Source organism: Malurus melanocephalus, unplaced genomic scaffold (assembly GCF_030028575.1).
Source record: "Malurus melanocephalus ecotype Western Australia unplaced genomic scaffold, MMel_1.1 scaffold_24, whole genome shotgun sequence".
Classification (NCBI taxonomy): domain Eukaryota; kingdom Metazoa; phylum Chordata; class Aves; order Passeriformes; family Maluridae; genus Malurus; species Malurus melanocephalus.
The window spans coordinates 161,997-180,150 of NW_026623256.1; the positions used below are offsets into that span (position 1 = coordinate 161,997).

Sequence of the window (18,154 nt, forward strand, 5' to 3'; positions counted from 1 at the left end):
GGGGAAGGGTGGTTGGCACCAAGGTGGGTCCTGCGAGGGCAGGTGGAGGGGGAGCACAGACCCCACCCATGCATTCCAGCGGGGCAGATGGGGCTGTTGTGGGGCAGGAGTGGGTAGCACGGACTGCTGGAGCCTCAGTTCCCTCCCTGCCCACCTGCTGACTGCCTGCTGCTCTCCATTTTGAGCTGCTGCTGCTGCTGTTTCAGGACTCCCAAACCGTGGYTCATGCCTATCCTCAGGACTATTCCTGCCCACCTGGCCAGGATGGGACGGTTCTGTGGGGCAAGTGGAGCTGGAGGAGGGGCTGCAGGGTGGGTGGGCTGCTGGCTGCCCCTGACTGTGGRGATGTGGCTGAGCTGTCCCTTGTGTCCCTGCAGTAGACTGGCATTCCGGAGGRCCAGGTGGGCATGGCGGCAGACATGGCCCTGAGCCACCGAGCGCCCCACGAGGTGCTGAGTGAGGCTGAACTGGAGGAGGTGGCGCAGAGGAAACCTCCCACTAAGCCTTCTCTGCGTCCCTGCAAGATCAGGTAAGACCATGTGGCCAGGGGGACGTGCCTGGACTTTGCTGGGCATTGCCCCAGGGAGCTGCAGACCCGGGGTTTCATTTCCCTAAGCCCAGTACCCWTGTCCCCACTCCATCCTCGTGCCTGGGGGGACACCAGGCTCCAGTGGATGGAGCTGAGGGTCCCACAGATCCCATTGCTTCCCAYGGGGCCCATCCACCCTCACTGATGTCCCCAAGCCCCCTGCACCCATGCTCATCCTCAACTCTCGCTCCCTCCCTGCCAGATGCTCAGGCTCTGTTGTCAAGTCCCTGCTGTTCCGTTTCCTGCCCTTCCTGCGCTGGCTGCCCCGCTACCCCGTCAAGGACTGGCTCCTGGGGGACATTATTTCAGGCTTCAGTGTGGGCATCATGCACCTACCCCAGGGTGAGTGATGCCATGCCCAGGGTGCCAGGGGCTCCCCACTGGTGGGGTGGCCAGGGAYTGGCCATTGGTGACATTTCTCCCTGCTCTACCTTCCAGGGCTTGCCTATGCGCTGCTGGCTGGGCTGCCGCCCGTCACGGGTCTCTACTCCTCCTTTTACCCCGTCTTCCTCTACTTCTTCTTCGGAACATCAAGGCACAACTCCGTGGGTGAGCTGAGGGGCCACATGCACAGCAATGGTGGGGAGGGAGCAAGGATGTCCACAGCACAGCATTACCACATCAGCAGTTGGGGGAGACCATTTTGTGCCTTTACTTCACTCCACCAAGAAGGGGGTTAGCCAAACCAGAGCCGAAGTACAGTGTGTGTGCTTTGAGCCTGGCCTAAGCAGAGGGAACCCCTTGAAAGGTCCTCTCAGAGAGGTCCTGGTGCCCACCTTGAGCTCCCTGCCCACATTGTACCTGTTCTCAGGTCCCTTCGCCGTCATCTCCGTCATGATTGGGAGCTTGACAGAATCCCTGGTGCCCAGTGAGAACTTCCTGGAGTCCGTCAATGGCAGCAATGCAACAGTCAATGAGGAATTGCGGGATGCTACCAGGGTGGAGCTGGTGGCCACCATCACCGTCCTGACGGGTATATTCCAGGTAAGGTGGTGCCGGCCTAGTCTAGCAGAGAATAGGAGACCATAACCTGTGGGTCATTTTCTGCCATTTCTCCTTCCAGGTGGCCCTGGGCCTCTTGCAGTTTGGGTTTGTGGTCACCTACCTCTCGGACCCGCTGGTGCGTGGCTACACCACTGCTGCCTCTGTGCACGTGCTCGTCTCGCAGCTCAAGAACGTTTTTGGCGTCTCCCAGGGCGAGCAGTCAGGGCCGCTCTCATTATTTGTGGTGAGTGGGGGCTTGCTGGCACCCAAGGACCCCTGGTGCTCACCTGTGGGGCACACAGAGGCCTCCAAAAACCTGCTRTGGAGGCATCTGCTTTCCTGAGCACATTCCCTCCTCCTGTGTTCTCTAGACCGTCATCGATCTCTGCAAGAAGTTGCCACAGACCAATGTGGGCACCCTGGTGACTGCCATCATTGCCATGGTGGCCATCTTAATTGTGAAAGAGCTCAACCACAAGTTTGCTGCCAAACTGCCCATGCCCATCCCCATCGAGCTTATCACGGTACCCAGAGCTGCCCCAGCTTCCTGAGGGGATGCAGCCAGGAATCCCTGGCATATCCCTGTCCCCTTCAGGGTGGGATGGGGTTCCTTGGCAAGCGCAGCTCCAGAGCATGTGCTGTCCCCCTCCTCTTCCTCCATCACAGTCCCTGTGTAGGAAGGCTCTGCCTCACTCCAGCCATTCTCCCACAGATCATTGTTTCCACTGGCATTTCCTATGGCGCCAACCTGAATGACAAGTTTGGCATCTCCGTGGTGGGCAACATCCCCAGCGGGTGAGCAGGGCCTGGTGGTGAAGTGAGCTATGCCAGGGCACCGTGCTGCCCACAGCAYCCCTGTTTGAGCCTCATCTCTCTTTCTTGAACATAGGTTGAAGCCGCCTGTGGCCCCTAATGTCAGCTACTTTGGGCAGGTGGTGGGCAATGCCTTTGCCATTGCTGTGGTGGGCTACGCCATCTGCATCTCCCTGGGCAAAATATTCGCCCTGAAACACGGCTACAAAGTAGACAGCAACCAGGTGATGCTCTGAGGCACAGGGCCCCTGTCCTGGCTGAAAGCTAAGCTTGCCCTTCTTGCAGCCAGATGAAAACATGGTGCTGCCCTAACACTGCTCTGTCCCTGCAGGAGCTGATTGCACTGGGCCTCTGCAATTTCCTGGGAGGTTTCTTCCAGTGTTTTGCCATCAGCTGCTCCATGTCGAGGAGCCTGGTACAGGAGAGCACAGGGGGCAACAGCCAGGTGAGTCTGGGCAGCGCTGGCTCCCTCTTCAGSGCTGGACCAGGGGCAGGAAGCACAGCAAGCAGAAGGGGCTCACCCCTCTCCTGCTCTCCTTCTGCACAGGTAGCTGGTGTCATCGCATCCCTGGTCATCCTGGTGACCATCCTGAAGATTGGAGAGCTCTTCCGGGACCTACCGAAGGTACGTCTGGTCCCACAGCCTCTCTGTCACATTCCACCCCTTTATCTATCCCATGGCATGGTGATGCATTAGGGGAACAGCAAAGTCTGCCCCCAGCTTGCCCTCAGCCCCCTCATAGCTGCAGAGATTTCTCTCCTAGGCCATCTTATCTGCCATCATCATCGTCAATCTCAAAGGCATGTTCAAGCAGTTCAATGATATTAGCACGCTCTGGAAGTCCAACCGGGTGGACCTGGTAAGGTGCTGGCCGTCCCTGGGGCTGTGCCCTTGGCCYTGGAGAGGGTTTCTGCACCCTCCCTGAGGCCTGTGGCAGGGAGGCTGTGCTGCTGCTGACTGTGTCCCCTCTCCAGCTGGTCTGGATTGTGACATTTGTGGCCACCCTTATGCTGAACTTGGACATTGGGCTGGCAGCCTCAGTGGCGTTTGGGCTGCTCACGGTCATCTTCCGCACCCAGCTGTGAGTACTGTGGGGCTGGGGCTGGTGCCACATCCCAAGGGCAGGAGGAGCCCAGGTGACCGCAGCCCCTGGCTTTGCTCCCCACAGCCCTCACTACTCCATCCTGGGGCGCATCTCCAACACCGATGTCTACAGGGACGTGGCGGAATATGAGATGGTAACAGCACCAGCGGCGGGGGAAGAGCTGCCTGCGATGGGGGACAGTTCAAAGCACCCCCAGTGGTGGCTTGCTGAGAAAAGGGGCTAGGGGCATTTTGGTGGGGGGAGGGAAGGGATGGAGGCTCCATCCCTGGGGTAGCACCCTCCCCATCTGCCCCCAGGCACAGGAGGTCCCTGGCGTGAAGATCTTCCGCTCCTCCTCCACCGTCTATTTTGCCAACGTGGAGCTGTATGCTGAGGCCCTGAAGAAGAAGGTAGGAGAGCCACCAGACCCACAGTGYACCCGTGCCCCTGCCTGCCAGCAAGGAGGTGGTGTTGGGGCAGCTGGGGACACAAGGCTGCATTGCTTCGCAGAGCGGCATTGATGTGGACCGCCTGATTGAGAAGAAGAAGAAAGCCCTCAAGAAGCTGAAGAAACAGCAGAAGAAACTGGAGAAGGAAAAGGCAAAGAAGAAAAAGGTGCTTTCTTGAGGCAGAGGACCACTCCTCCAGTCCATCCTGCACCTCTTCCTTGCCTGGCTCTGACGCTCMTGGTGGGAGCAGTGGTGGGGCTCGGTGGCCCACGGGGTTCCCAGTYCAGTTTAGGGCCAGTGGGTGAGAAAGGCACTGAACTGGGTCACAGCGTCACACCCAAGGTCGGTGGGAAAGCCGGGCTGTTAATGATTATGTGGTGGAGCCAGCAAGTCATTAACTTTTGGCAAGTTAATCAGAATTAAGAGCAAGAGCAAAGGTTGGCCCAGTGCCAGCTAATGAGCCCGGTGCTGGGGAGAGGGGTGCATCTTGATGCACCTGCAAAGAGCCCAAAAGTGAGCRTGTGAGAGGGGCACCCCCTCCTGGGGCCACCCACTGCCTGTTYCTTAACACAGCCAAAGAGCCCCACCAAGCCCCACTGCACTGTAGGGCATGGTGAGCCCAGGGGAACACTGCCAGGACAAGGGTGCCACCAGCCCTGGAGCAATGACACCGGGTCTCCTTCCTCCCCCAGAACGCAGAGGATGGTCCAGGCGTGGCGGTGGTTGAGCTGAGTGTGGGGGAGAGCAGTGCGCCCTCAGAGCCCACCCTGCACAGTCTAGGGCTGCCCCAGCCCGGCTTCCATGCTGTCATCTTGGACTTCAGCCCCGTCAGCTTTGTGGACACCGTCTCAATCAAGATCCTGAAGAATGTAAGAGGCTGGGGAGCAGGCAGGACAGCAGCCTTGCCCAGGGTGTCTCCAGGGCCCTGTGGGGTGGCCCGATGGCTCCTGCCCATCCGTCTTCCTGGGTAAAATGTATTTTGCCATTTGCAGATCTTCAGGGATTTCCGTGAGATAGAAGTGGACGTCTTCATTGCCAGCTGCCCGGGTGAGGGGGATCTGTAGAGTCATGAGCCCCTGCTGGGCACGGCCACCCTTTGACACACACACAGCCTGGGGTGTCCCTCCATGGTGCTCCCATCCCCAGGGTTTCCCCAGGGGACAGATGCTGCAGGTTGTCCCATGGATCCAGTGTGAGCCTCGAAGCTGGGTACCTCGTGGTGACCCTGGTGTCCCCAGCAACACTGGAGGCGGGAGGAGGTTGCCCTGGGTGGGTGGGTGGGGCTCCGCTGGGTGCCATCACTTTAGGTACTTCTTCCTCCACACAGTATCTGTCCTGACCCAGCTGGAGCGGGGCAACTTCTTCAGTTCAGACATCACCAAGTACTCCTTCTTCCCCTCGGTGCACGATGCYGTGGTGCACATCAGCAGGGAGCGGCGCCAGGCCTCGGTGAGCACCCAGCCTTGCTGTTCCCAGCAYGGCGATGGAGAGGGCAGCCAAACCAATCCCTCCGTGTCTGCTCCCCTTAGGTGGAACACAGCACCAGAATGTAGCCCCTCAAGAGGAAGACATCTCCCCCAGAAGCTGTGTGGGCAAGGAAGGCTTTGCCACCCTGCTGGCACCAAGTCCCCCACCCCGGGGCCCAGAGGCCCTSATCCCCACCAGCCCCTCTGGACTCWGAGCGCCRKGGCCCTGCCCTGTCCATGAGCCCACTGTGATGGGGCTGCTGCTGGACAGAGCTGCTGCTGGCTGTCATGTCGAGGAGCCACCTGGTGCCCCCATTAGCCCCAGCATGGGCCTGTCCCACTGGGCCAGGACGTGTTTTGGGGGGTGGTGGAATGCCAAGGGGTTCCTGCTCCCGGCGGTGGCTGGCATCACGAATAAAGCTATGCGGTGTTTCTCAGTGTTGGTTTCAATGTCCTTTCCTCAGTAATGGTGCTTTCGGGCCAGWCCGCCCGGTTGCACCCTGGCACCGCTGGGCACGGCCTCCCTGTGGGTGGGCTCCCTCTCACGCTTTTCTGCCGCTTCTCCCCAAGACCTGCTCCAGGCCCTTGGGGCTACAGCCGAGGGAGCAATATGGGAGGGGATCCCGTTTCAAGATACCCATCCTCCTGGATCCTTATCCCCGGGATTCCCGGCCACCATCCATTCCCCGGCACCCCGATTCCCCGGCACCCCTCCCGTGCCCGCCGCCCTCCCGCCGCCAGGGGGCGCCTCAGCCGTCCCGCCGCTGGGCGCGCTGACCGCAGCCGCACGCGCCGCCGGGCCCCGCCCCTGCGCAGGCGCACTGCGGGCTGTCGCTCGGTCGGCGGAAGAACAAGATGGCGGCGCGCTCAGTGTGCCGGGCGGGCAGTGCGGCCGGGCGAGCTCTGCTGTGGGGCCCGCGCCCCTCCGTGAGTCACCGCACCCCGCGGGGATAGCTCCGGGGGGAGTTCGGCCAGGCCGCGGGCGGCCCCGCGGTGCGGCGCGGCTGCCGTGCCCCGCCTGTGCGCCGGCCGGGAAGGTCATGGGGACGCGGCGGGCGGTGCGGGCCGGGCGGCGGTGGCTGTGGGGAGCTCCGGGCTCGGGCGGGCAGAGGGCGGCGGTGGCTGTCACTTTCACCCTGTGCGGWGCTTGTCGCGGACCCGCTGTCCGCTCCCCGCCCTGGGACTGGGGTGTGACCGGTTCGTGCGGCTCGTCCGCGGGGTTCTTCACCTGTTCAAACCTCTGGATTCCCGGCCCTGTCGAGAGGAATAGTTAGTGGTGATGACAGCTTTTATTTTTTCAGGCGGCTTTATTGACTTTGACAAGGAAGCGAGGTGCTGCCACCTAYGCCCAGACACTCCAGAATATCCCCGAGACCCAGGTCACTACCCTGGAGAATGGCCTCCGTGTAGCTTCAGAGGAGTCCAATCAGCCAACCTGCACCGTAAGTTTAACATAGGTTTGGGGCTTATTTGAAAGGGGCTTACCTAGCCTGCAGCTGGTCTTCCAAAAGGGGCAGGCCCGTGTCTGAACCAGAGCTTTTGACAGAGATCCCACTGCTTCTCTTTATGAACAGGCAGGATTAATGTAGTGGCAGGAGGTGCAGACTGGTGTTGTAGTGTCTGTAGACAAGCTTTCGTGCTGTACAAGTTTTCTCAGCCTGACAGTTTTTATATGTGCAGTAAATGATTAGTAGAAGTTATCTCTCTGGCAAAACTAGCTTTGGTGAAGCTGATAGATAAAAAGCCAAAATATGTGCAGGAAGCAGTTGCTAATTTGTTCTTATTTGGGTGTCTCTAGTGTAATGTCTGTGGAGCAGCCTTCTTGTCCCTGCTGTTATGTTTGTGTCATTGGGATGCTGATTGTTTTCTTCTCTAATGTTGGTACTCACTGGTTTTGCTGCCAGGTGGGGGTGTGGATYGAGGCTGGGAGCCGCTATGAAGATGCAAAGACCAACGGGGCTGGTTTCTTTGTGGAACACCTGGCCTTTAAGGTAAGGAGCTGGGCTACATCTGCACACAGCTGCCCTATATATTCTGTCMATGCATTGTCCTCTCACTTCGGAGGCTGTAGCTGTTTAAATAGAATGTAAATCAGGTCATCTGAGTCATAAAGACATTGCATATGTATATGTAAAAATATACAGTATAAAAATAAACCTCAAAAGGTATCTATCCTATGTGATGCTCATTGGTTGAATGTGCAGAAAATTGAAACATGCATGAATTAAGTTAACTCTTATTTACTATTTGCTTATTTTTCCTCTTGAAGGAAAAATGTTGTAATTAACAAGTGTAACACACATAGAGCATTGTGCTATGAAGCATATTTCCTCAGGGATGCAGAGAGAGCTCAAAGCAGCATTTTCTGTTGCCATTTAATTTTCTTTGCTTTTCTTACTGGTCCAGCAAAGTTTAAATGCTGCAGTTCCTGTTTTTCAAATTATGGAGGTATCTGCTGAACAGGGCAGAAGACATCTAAGCCTGGGACTTGCTGACTCAAGTTCAGCCTTCATAGGCAACTACAGCATTTGGCTAGCTCCTTAAGGGATGGACTCTGTATTAGAAGTAGATTTCTATTTGTTTTCTTCTGAATATCACTACTTGGATAGCTAGAARCCTGYTTWTTTTTGGTTTGGGYTTGTTCCTGGTTTATTTCCAAGGATGTGCTGTGCAAACACTTCATCTCAGCAGAGGTTGTCTCCTTCCCTTCTGAGTTTGTGTTGGTCAGTGATGATGATAGCCTTTATTTTTTCAGGCAGCTTTAYTGTGTTTCAATAAACTTTATTRAAAGTTGGTGTTGGTCTTTYAAAATACATGTCAGCCATCCTTTAYTGARAGGAAATAAGCCAAGTTTTAAATSTCTTGCCTTGTGCRCGTGCCCTTGGCTTTTATGAATCGCATGACAGTTTTTATTGCTTTAGGTCTTTATTGTTATTTTCATTGCTTTAATTCTGCCCTAAAGGGAARTTTGTTCATTTTATAATTGATTTTATCTGGTTTCCTTTAGGGCACAAAGAAGCGTCCTGGCTCRGCCTTTGAGAAGGAAGTGGAGAGTCTGGGTGCTCACCTGAATGGGTACACCTCTCGTGAGCAGACTGCCTTCTACATAAAGGCCYTGTCCAAGGACTTGTCCAAAGGTAGGATGGCCAGGAGCAAAGTCTAATTGGGAGGTTAAACAAGTGCATCTGCTTGTTTCTCACCCCCAAGCATTCTTTCTATCAACAGAGCAGGGACTGAAGTTGTAGCAGAGCAGTAAATTGGAGGTTCTGGTTGGTAGTTGAAGAGAGTAGTGCAGTGATGTGCTATTTTAAGGCTGTATATTCGTGTATCCCTAAACCAAGAGCACAGGTTATGTCAGGCTGCACTTCGTTGCCAGGAGAGAAGAGAGATTCAGTAGTTTGTGGTTGTTTTATGRAACTGAGAAACTGAGRTCAGTGACAGCTGCTGTGTGAGGAGTCCTCAGTGCAGCTTKTGCAGGTRYTCCTTGTGCTCTGTRTGCCACCTGCTGACTCCTGGGTCAGTTKATTTGAAGTCAGGGCCTTACTGTAGACAGGGCCTATGTGGTAGGTTGCACAAACTCTGTAAGGATTCAGTGTGTATCTGTAGCAGTACCCGCTTCTGACATGCTTCACCTTCTGCAGATGTTGCCTGCTCTCCACTGGCAGGGGTGCTTGGCAAATYGACCTGGAGACTTCTTGCCAAACCAGTGTTTGTGCATCCTAGATGCTTTGGGAATGGGTAGCACTCAGCTCTGTTTCATTGCACCCCCTCCCCAGCGTGGTTTTTGCTCACTCCTRTGTGTCTCTTCTTTCAGCAGCACTGGGTAGCAGTCAGGCAGTGGGATGCTAACATAGGAATTGTGTTGCAGCTGTAGAGCTTCTGAGCGACCTTGTGCAGAACTGTGCACTGGAGGATTCTCAGATCGAGAAGGAGCGTGGCGTCATCCTTCAGGAGTTGAAGGAAATGGATGGCAACCTGGCAGATGTCACCTTAGATTACCTTCATGCCACTGCTTACCAGGGGACTGCGCTGGCCCACACCGTTGAGGGGACCACAGAGAATATCAAGTGAGCAACAGGCTGGATGTGGTGCATAGCCCAGGGGTTTAGTCTGTGGGGTGCATGACTGCTGCTTCTTGGGTGTGGTGGCAGCACAGTGTGTCTACAGAGGTGATCTGAGCCCATGGGCTTCTCCTTGTGCCCTGACGGTGTTTTTCCCATTGCCACTGGTGAAAGCGTAATGCTCCTCACATTCTTTAGAAACCCCTTGTGCAAGCCCTTCCTGAGGCTGGAATGGAGTAATTGAACCTTCTCCCATACTTACCAGTTTGACACTGTTAGAGAAATTAGAGAGATAGAGGTGCTCATTAAACAGTGGCCTGGTATTTGCACAGGGACTGGGTTCAGTACTTTCCAGTCTGTGTTGAAATCTGTCCTTAATTCTCAATCTTAGCTGCCGGTTCCCATTCTTTGTACTGTAGAATTAGAGCATGGGGTAAACACAGTACACAGTGCAGTCTTCTAAGAAGTATTGTTACCCCACAAGAGAGAGAATCACTGCTGAATGTGCACTGTGAACTTGCTTCTCCTAAGCCTCTCATTCCTCCCAAGTTTGAGATGCTGATGTTCTGGGACTCTTTGTTCTTTCCAGGCATCTGACTCGAGCAGATCTGGCTTCGTATGTTGATACTCACTTCAAGGCACCTCGTATGGTCCTGGCAGCTGCTGGAGGCAAGTTCTACATCCTTGTGATCCTGGGTAGCCTGGGTATTTTCAAGCATGTGATCAACTGCCTGTCACACATTGCTAGTGTAAAATGAGATRATTTTGTTAAATTAGTCTGTTTTAAGATGCAAATCTCTCTCTKTCTTTGCCAGGTATTTCCCACAGAGAGCTGGTAGATGCAGCTAAGCAACACTTTGCCGGGGTGCCTTTTACATCCAAAGAGGATGTTGTGCCTGCCCTCCCACACTGCCGCTTCACAGGGAGTGAGGTAAAGTTGTTTTGGTCACCATCAAAACAAGCAGCTGTTGCCCAACTGTTCAATGAATGTGAAACYGATTACTGCAGCTTCTCAGTGGAAAAGTCTGTGTATTTCAGAGAAGTTGATGATGCACCATCTTGGTAGTGCTCCCATGTTCTGTTCTTGGGACTTACTGCCACGTGGGTTTTCRATGGGACCCAAATCAATTAGGAGTGTGAGGCTGTTGCTCATACAATCTGCTGCAAAACTCACATCAGAGCAGCTGGTKTGTGCTCAGTACTGCCTGGGATTGTTTCATTTCACTGGAATAACATCAAGTGCCCCAGTTTGTCAGCCTGGCGTTGCAGCAGACTGCAGACAGATCAAAGTGTTCATGCAGTTCTCCCCCACTCAATGTTATTTTCCAGATCCGTGCCAGAGATGATGGTCTGCCCCTTGCCCATATTGCTCTTGCTGTGGAGGGGCCAGGATGGGCTGATCCAGACAACGTGGTCCTCAATGTGGCTAATGCTATCATAGGGCGCTACGACCGCACTTTTGGAGGTGGGAAGGTAAGAACCTTGGGAGTTCTTACAACAGGGGGACCCTGGGGCTTTTTCATGTGAAGCGTTATGAAGACTTTGAGTAATTGTGCTTTAGGGGAGGCTGTTGTGGTAAACTTCCAACTGTGAAAGGGTTAGGAGCCTGGAAAACAGAATAGAAGTGTAATCAAGGCAAATCCAGGACAGTTCTTGAGAGGTGATGCTGGCAGATGAACTGWACCTTCTCTGTTAAGTTTGGAAGAGATGTAGCTGGTGAGTTCTCAGCAGCTTATTCCCACCCTTACAACTAACCACTTGGTGGGGGCGGTGATGGAAGCAGGACAGAATACAGTCTCATTATGCRAGTTTGCCTTACAACTGCAGAGCAAATGGAACTTGTTTAAAACCTCAGTATTGCATCCATTATCGTCTGGAATCTGTCTGGCCTGTATAACTGTGCTAACCCCTGCTGCTGGGAGACCTTGTCCTTCTCATTTTCTCCCACTCCTATGGTGGTGTGCATACCAGCTTTTCATCTGCAGCTGGGAAAGGAAATGGTTTTGCTGGATGGACTCCTAGGCCATTGTCTGTGGCTTTTCCARCAGTGATTCTCATCTGTTGACCACATGAAGGCTCTAAATTAAGCTCTCCTTCGGCAGTGTTCCGCTCTGTCTTGTCTGTGGTCTTTGTGAAAACAGCTCAGTGGGAAGGAATTTGAGCTGCGAGGAAGCTGAAAGTGAAATGGCTGACAGTATCTCCTTGTTTACAGAATCAGTCTAGCAGGCTGGCTGCGCTTGCTGTGGAGCATAATCTCTGCCACAGTTTTGAGCCATTCAACACCTCTTACTCTGACACTGGCCTCTTCGGTTTCCATTTTGTATGCGACCCTCTGTCCGTAGACGATATGATGTTTTTAGCTCAGGGGGAGTGGTAAGTACAACTTTGGCACAAGTTGGTGTTTAAGATATGACCCTCCTGTGGGAAACTGAGCTGCTGGGGGAGTATATTAAGTCTACAGAGAGCTGTGTCTCTATGAACTTCTTCATAACTTGCATTCTGGTTAAGTAATCCTCTAAGTATTTTCTGTAAATCTCTTAGGACGTGGTTTTTGAGGAGCTGTTTTAATCCCTTAGGGCTCTTCAGGTCTCTCATATATGCTTTCAAGTATTAGCACCAAGGCTTTGGGTTTTTTTATATACAAATGAGATAATTTCTTAGAGACAAGGCCCTCCTAGGTGCCCAAGAGACCTATCTCCATTGTCTTGTTAAGCCTAAGCAAAGCAGGCAGAGTTCCTGCTGCTCAGGCTCTTGTGTTGTGGCTGATGAATGACCCATGCTGGAGTCGTGCCAGTGTTTTTTGGCAGCCTTCTGGCTGTCCATCTTACTGTGTCCATGAACCCGTAATGGTTCAAGGCTACATCTGAGCTACAAGCTGTGTTGTGTGGAGCAGGTGGGGTGAGCCCTTGCCCCAGAGATGTGGCCGTTGGCAGGGGAAGAAGGGATTTAGCAGCTGGAGTCCAAACTGATTCTGWGGAGCTGTCTTGTTCTTTCAGCATCAGTTTCCATAGCAGCTTGCCATGYATGGGAATGGCTGACACGCCTTCCTTCTCTTGTGGTAGGGCAATGCACAACGTGTGCTGCTGGGCAAGCCAGAGCCAGTACCAGGCTGCTGAACCTCTGYGTGTAACTCAGTGTGTATCCTGCTGGCTGAATCCCCTGCCTGTGAGCTGCAGCTCTTTYCTTCTGCTATTCAGTGCTCCCCAGTTCTTAGCTGCTCTGTGGAGGTCAAGGATGAATGTCAGTTTGCAAAACAAGCAGTGTTGATAATAGCTTAATTTTGAGGAGGCTGGAAAAKGGAGGAATTCACTTTCTGTCTGAGCAGATAAACATCTTTAAGAGCTTTCATGGTYTTTCCATGTCCTCTCCAGGATGCGTCTGTGCACAAGTGCCACAGAGTCAGAGGTGACAAGAGCCAAGAACTATCTCCGAAATGCCATGGTGGCACAGCTGGATGGTATGTTCTGGTTTATGGATTAACTGTGCAGCTTCTGGAGGGTTACTGCTTGTGCTTCACCTGGGGAGCAGGATCTGTGCTAGACATTTGCACTGGGCAAAACTTCCTTTTCCTGTTCCACACTCCTCCACAGCTAACCCCAGCCTGCTGTGGTCCAACAAGTGACGTACTGCCTAGTGACCTAAGAATTGAGACCCTTAAACTGGTCTGCCTTGGCTGTAACACTTTGGAGACCAGGTGAAGAAACTGTTTGCTTGGCTCCTGGTGGAGCTGCATAGAGTGGGAGTTACCTGCTTCGTTAGCAGATGGTTTGATGGTTGCAATTTCTACTCTGTGCTTTGGCTGATGATCAGGCTGTGCAATCTGGAAGGCTTCTTGGTGCACTGACCAYGTGATATCTTCAACATCCAGGTACCACACGAGTGTGTGAGAATATTGGAAGCCATCTCTTGCACTATGGACGCCGTATCCCTCTGGAGGAGTGGGATGCCAGGATTTCTGTAGGTATCCATTTGTTTTGGATAGGATACCTGGGCATGGTTGGTGTCAGCATTGTCTGGCCTTGGTCTGCTGCAGTAGCATGTGGCTTACTTATCCCATAATCAGATTGCCTGGAGTCCAGGTGGTTATCCTGCTGACACTGATGTAATTGTCAGAATTTCTGGCACAGATGCTGTGTGTCCTGTCCCTGTGACTGGTGTCAGTCCATCCYAGAAAGAGGGCATACAAGTGTGTTAAGTAGCATAACTTGAAATTCCTTTAACAGTTTTGTTAGTGGTGTCCCACACCGAGTTTGTGTAGTTCTGCAGCCACTCCATGAATCAGTGCCCTGTCTTCTGAACCCACAGAAGAATGCATTGTGTAGGGACATTAGCCGTCCTTGCAATAGAACTGGCCAGTTGGTGCAGATGGTCCCAAAGGTCTGATTGTATCTTTTTATGATCTTGATACATATAATAGCAACAGTAACATGCAGCTTTGAGAAGCGCAGATCTGCTGGAAGAGTCATTAATTGCTTGTCTGATATTTATTAGGCTGTTGATGCGAGAATGGTGAGAGATGTCTGCAGTAAATACATTTATGACAAATGCCCCGCAGTTGCAGCAGTTGGTGAGTAGTATGTGACAATCAGTGCATGCTTAAAAAACAGGATAGGGCCAAGAGCTGAGTGGAAGTGAGCTGCAGGCAGTCCTCATGTGTCTGTCCCAAACTGCTTAAACCACTCTAGCTCTTCTAGACACCAGAAGGACTGGTGTCCTCCTACCTGTGCACATGAGGTGTGCCAAGGCAGGTTTGCCAGGAGATCAGACCTGCAGGTGATGGAGACTYAGTGGCAGTGAGCTGCTGGCTGTCCTCCCACCTCTGCCTGCTGTGGAGCCGTGACTAAGACTKGGAGTCGTGTAGCTGGGTGCGGGCCCAGCCCGTCTGCCAGGTGTCCTTACCCTGGGGTCAGGGTGGTTTATGTAAGGGAAGTGAAGGGACCTGAATCTCCTGTGCTGCTCTGGCATGTCTGTCTGGCCAAGGACAAATTCCTCTYGGAAAACCTGCCTAAGCAGCTCAGCTCTGCTCTGCTGCCTCCTTCCTGTGTGTTGTGAATTCCCCTCCTCCTTGCAGCTGTTTCCTCTGGCCTTCAGAGTGGAGCAGCTTGCAAAGGGAGACAGTTTTCGAACAGAAAGTTGGAATGACTTGGTGACTCCCTGTATTTGATACCTKTACGTGGAGCTGTACTGAGCATTGTGGAGCAGTGTGAGAAAACACTCTGTCAGGAGCTGGTACCTTCTGGTTTTCCAGAAGCAGGTTTGGGCTGTAGTTGCCTGGTTTTGTGCAAGGCTGCTATGGATTGCAGGCACAGGCTGCTCTGCCACCATGTGCTTTAAAGACCCTGGGAARCTGCACAGGGGTTTTTAACTTTGTCTCCAAGTGACTTTACTCTTGTTCTGTTCACTCAGGTCCCATTGAACAGCTCTTGGATTACAACCGCATCCGCAGTGGCATGTTCTGGGTCCGTCTCTAGGATGTGTTGCCTGCAGGTTGGAGATGATGAAGCTGTGGACTGTGACAGGTTCCCTCTGGCACTGAATGTCTTGGGCACCATGGACAAGCTGAGTCCATTCAAAACAGCTGTCTTCTCGGTGTTAAATGTACAAAAATAAATATATCCTATGTGGAGTTGGCCCTTCTGGGAGTCAGCTGAATCTTGCTGTGTCCTGCTGGGTTGTGTGTGTGTAGACACTGTTAATCTTACAAAACTGCGGCGAAATGATGTGAGGARCTGGAGCTGTTGATTTACATCTTTCTGTAGGGGCTATGTTATTATGACCCGTATGTCTCTATATAGAGATATGTTACCTCTCATTTTAAGCTTCTATTTTATCTTTAAGCCACCTCAATAGTGAGCAGGGATTATTTTATAGTGGTGGTGTTGGTCTGCATGGTCTTCTTGTGCGTGACTCTCCATGCAGTCAGGCTCAGCTATGCAACAACCGAGAAGCTGCTGASTGGCCTGTACCCATAAGGTAATCTCGGGGTCTGAGTAGCTGGAAGAGCTACCCCGCCCTTTCTGCGTGTTTGGTGTTAATCTGGTTGTTGCTCCCTTGTCGTGCCTCTGGGAAGTTGGAACATGGAACAGAAAGCATGAAAGTGAGYGAGGGGGTGGAGAGTTTCCCAGCAGGTGGCACTAGTCTGTCACAGCTAACCTTGGAAGCTGCAAGGTGCTCCAGTTTGATTTTTCTCTTTGGGATAAATATCTCTGAGGTTCTCATTTAATTTCCAGGTTTTGCCCTGACAAGTGAGATTTAAAAATAGTGTAAAAGTTTCTCAGACTTAGTCATTACACTTGAGACTAATCCAGTGTACTAAATCATTTGTGCTGAATCTGGATTCTTGATCAGAGAGTCAGTGTGTCTGAACCCATTGCGTATACTAGGCAAGTTTGAAACTGTTAAATGTTCTTGATGCAATTTGGATTTAACTATCATCACAAGCTCTGGCTCGTTACAAGTGCACTGAGGGCTGAAAATCTAAACAAGATCACTTATGCCTCCAGCYTTGTGGAACCAGTAAATGATTCTGTCTTGGTTTTGTGACTGCAGTCAGACTGTAATCCTCTTTTGTCTTCCATTGCTATGTATTTTCCCCTCCCAGGTGATTTTCCAAAGTGTTTTGCAGTTGGTGAGAAATACAAGGAAATGTAGGTGTATATCCTTGCCTTAGCATTTCCTACAAGTTTTCTTCTTTGGAGGTATCTCTTTGGGAATGTTTTTTTTTTTCCTTGAGTAATTATTTCCTCAGGCTCTTCTCTATAAGTTTATTCTAGGAACAGATTCAAASCCCTCAGCAACAGATGCTTTTTGAGTTGCTCTGTTTCTCTCCAAAAGCAGYTGGCTGTACTGAGCCTTGCTCCCAGCACTTCAGCAAGGACCAACTTCTGACCAAAGGCTGCAGCTCTGCAAGGCTGCCTGGCTTATGCAGCCTTAAATAGATTTTGTAGATTCTTTTTCCGTGTAGAACTCTTGAGTATCTGGGCTGATCTGGACTAGGAGCTGTGCCCTGGTTAGTGGCACTGGATGCAGAGGGCGGTTGGGTACCTGCTAGGATTCAAGGCTGAGCTGTGCCCAGAATGTCAGCACCTTCAGGCTGCAGTTGTGATGGCACTCTGCCTTGTAGTGTCTGTTGTGTTTGTGTGTTGTGGCAGTCCATGCTCCAGAAACACAACTGTCTCACCAGCTCCAAAGACTGAGAGGTTTGCCATATAATTTTTTTCCTTGCTAAACAACAAGCATTCAGACTCGGGATCTAAAAAGTGGGGAGAGGAAACCCATTCAGGAGTCAGGAGTGTTCCTGCTTGGCRAAGACACCTCTGCTCTGAGCCTTATCAGGGGCTTGGGAATTGTAACCTGGAATTGGTGCAGAGTCATTAAGCATTTGGCAGCTGAATGTTTAATGCTGGAGGAACTGGAGCTCTAATCTCATTGGCGGGTCTCTTGCTGTTTGAGCTGTGTGGGGGGTGGTTCTGTTCCTCCACTAGAGTAGCCTCAGTCCAAGGGAATCCAAGCTTGGAAATGTCTGGYATGACGGAAGTGTCCTACCTCAGCTTTTCCTGAACCTTGAAAAAGATCTTTTGCTGGACCTCTTCTCTCCCCTTCCTGCAGTTTCCGCTGCCCAGTGAAGGACAGTGCCAGTGCCAGGGGAGGGAGTTGGAACCATCCCTAGAAGCATCCCAAGTTCACTGTAACTGGAGATGGCCTGGGTGACCTAATAAATCTGTTTCCTGGCTCCATGGACAATGCWGGATTGTTCAGCAGGGCTCTTTGACCAGTTTAGTTTTCAATGGCTTAAGTGTTTTATTTTGCTACTTCACTTGGAAGGTTACTTGGGATCCCATTAGTTTGTGCTGATAAATTTAGCCTGGTACATGAATTGGCCTTTGCTCCCTCCCCTTTTGCACGGTTTTATCCTCTCCCAGTGAAGTCCCCTGTTCCAATCTAATTCAATTGCTTTTCCTCCATGACACTTTGGCATTCCCCCTGTTGGCTGCTAAAGGAGAGGATTTGGAAAGGAGGATGCTGTGCTTTGCKGTGTGCACCCTGTGCAAGGCTCTGCAGTCCCCTGCACGGCACTTCAGTGGCTTGTCACCACGCAGAGCTATTCCAGGAATGTAAACTCTAGCAGTGAAAATGGGGAGTGCTCACTAGAGCCCTGTGCTGAGTGCTCCACGTTGTCCTGGTCTGTGCAGGAAGAGTGCTGGTACCCCCAGTGCTGGGCTGCAGGGCTGGGCAGATGTACTGGGTGGATCTGCCTGTGGAGCAGGCAGCCCCTTTGATATGTGAGATGCTTGTTTGGGATTSGGGTGCTTGCCAAGAGAAGGGCCACAGCAGCCAACTGTCAGAGTTGCCTCACCTGAACTAATTACCCACCCTGGAAAGTACAGTTGATACTCATCATGGGTGCTGAGCCAAGCCTGTCCTGGGGAAGCAGGGAGCTGCAGGGAGGYTTTCACAGAAATGAGAGGCTTGGAGCTGTGCCGCTCATCCGTGCCAGGGAACTTTTGGGAGGAGAGCCCACAGCCCTCTGGGCCTGTTTCTCTACCTGCTGTTGGGCAAAGGCTGGTGAAGAACAGCAGTGGGAGCCATAGGTGAGTGGGGTTTAGAAGACTGGGCAGCAGTGCAGCTCTGGTGTTGCTGGAGCCTTTCTCTGATCAGACCCCTGGCTGGTGCAGGCATTGACTAAGGTGTTGGCATGGCTGTGACC

General features: G+C 52.4%; 2 protein-coding genes across 2 annotated transcripts; both read left to right on the forward strand.

Moving 5' to 3' along the window:
* Positions 1 to 407: 407 nt before the first annotated feature.
* Positions 408 to 5,579, forward strand: SLC26A6 (solute carrier family 26 member 6). Its single transcript, XM_057390229.1, has 19 exons — positions 408 to 529; positions 792 to 931; positions 1,028 to 1,138; positions 1,401 to 1,573; positions 1,653 to 1,817; positions 1,945 to 2,097; positions 2,286 to 2,368; positions 2,463 to 2,610; positions 2,718 to 2,831; positions 2,934 to 3,011; positions 3,151 to 3,246; positions 3,362 to 3,468; positions 3,556 to 3,625; positions 3,789 to 3,881; positions 3,982 to 4,086; positions 4,613 to 4,789; positions 4,913 to 4,967; positions 5,248 to 5,369; positions 5,450 to 5,579. Exons 1-19 carry the CDS (start codon positions 408 to 410, stop codon positions 5,471 to 5,473), a joined length of 2,136 nt encoding a protein of 711 aa, XP_057246212.1. The 3' UTR covers positions 5,474 to 5,579.
* A 613-nt stretch (positions 5,580 to 6,192) lies between these two features.
* Positions 6,193 to 15,099, forward strand: LOC130589082 (cytochrome b-c1 complex subunit 1, mitochondrial). Its single transcript, XM_057390230.1, has 13 exons — positions 6,193 to 6,313; positions 6,688 to 6,828; positions 7,291 to 7,377; positions 8,394 to 8,523; positions 9,255 to 9,453; positions 10,037 to 10,116; positions 10,263 to 10,378; positions 10,777 to 10,920; positions 11,660 to 11,820; positions 12,819 to 12,904; positions 13,316 to 13,404; positions 13,939 to 14,014; positions 14,854 to 15,099. The coding sequence occupies exons 1-13, from the start codon at positions 6,242 to 6,244 to the stop codon at positions 14,916 to 14,918; spliced, it is 1,446 nt and encodes a 481-aa protein (XP_057246213.1). The 5' UTR covers positions 6,193 to 6,241; the 3' UTR covers positions 14,919 to 15,099.
* Positions 15,100 to 18,154: the final 3,055 nt, after the last annotated feature.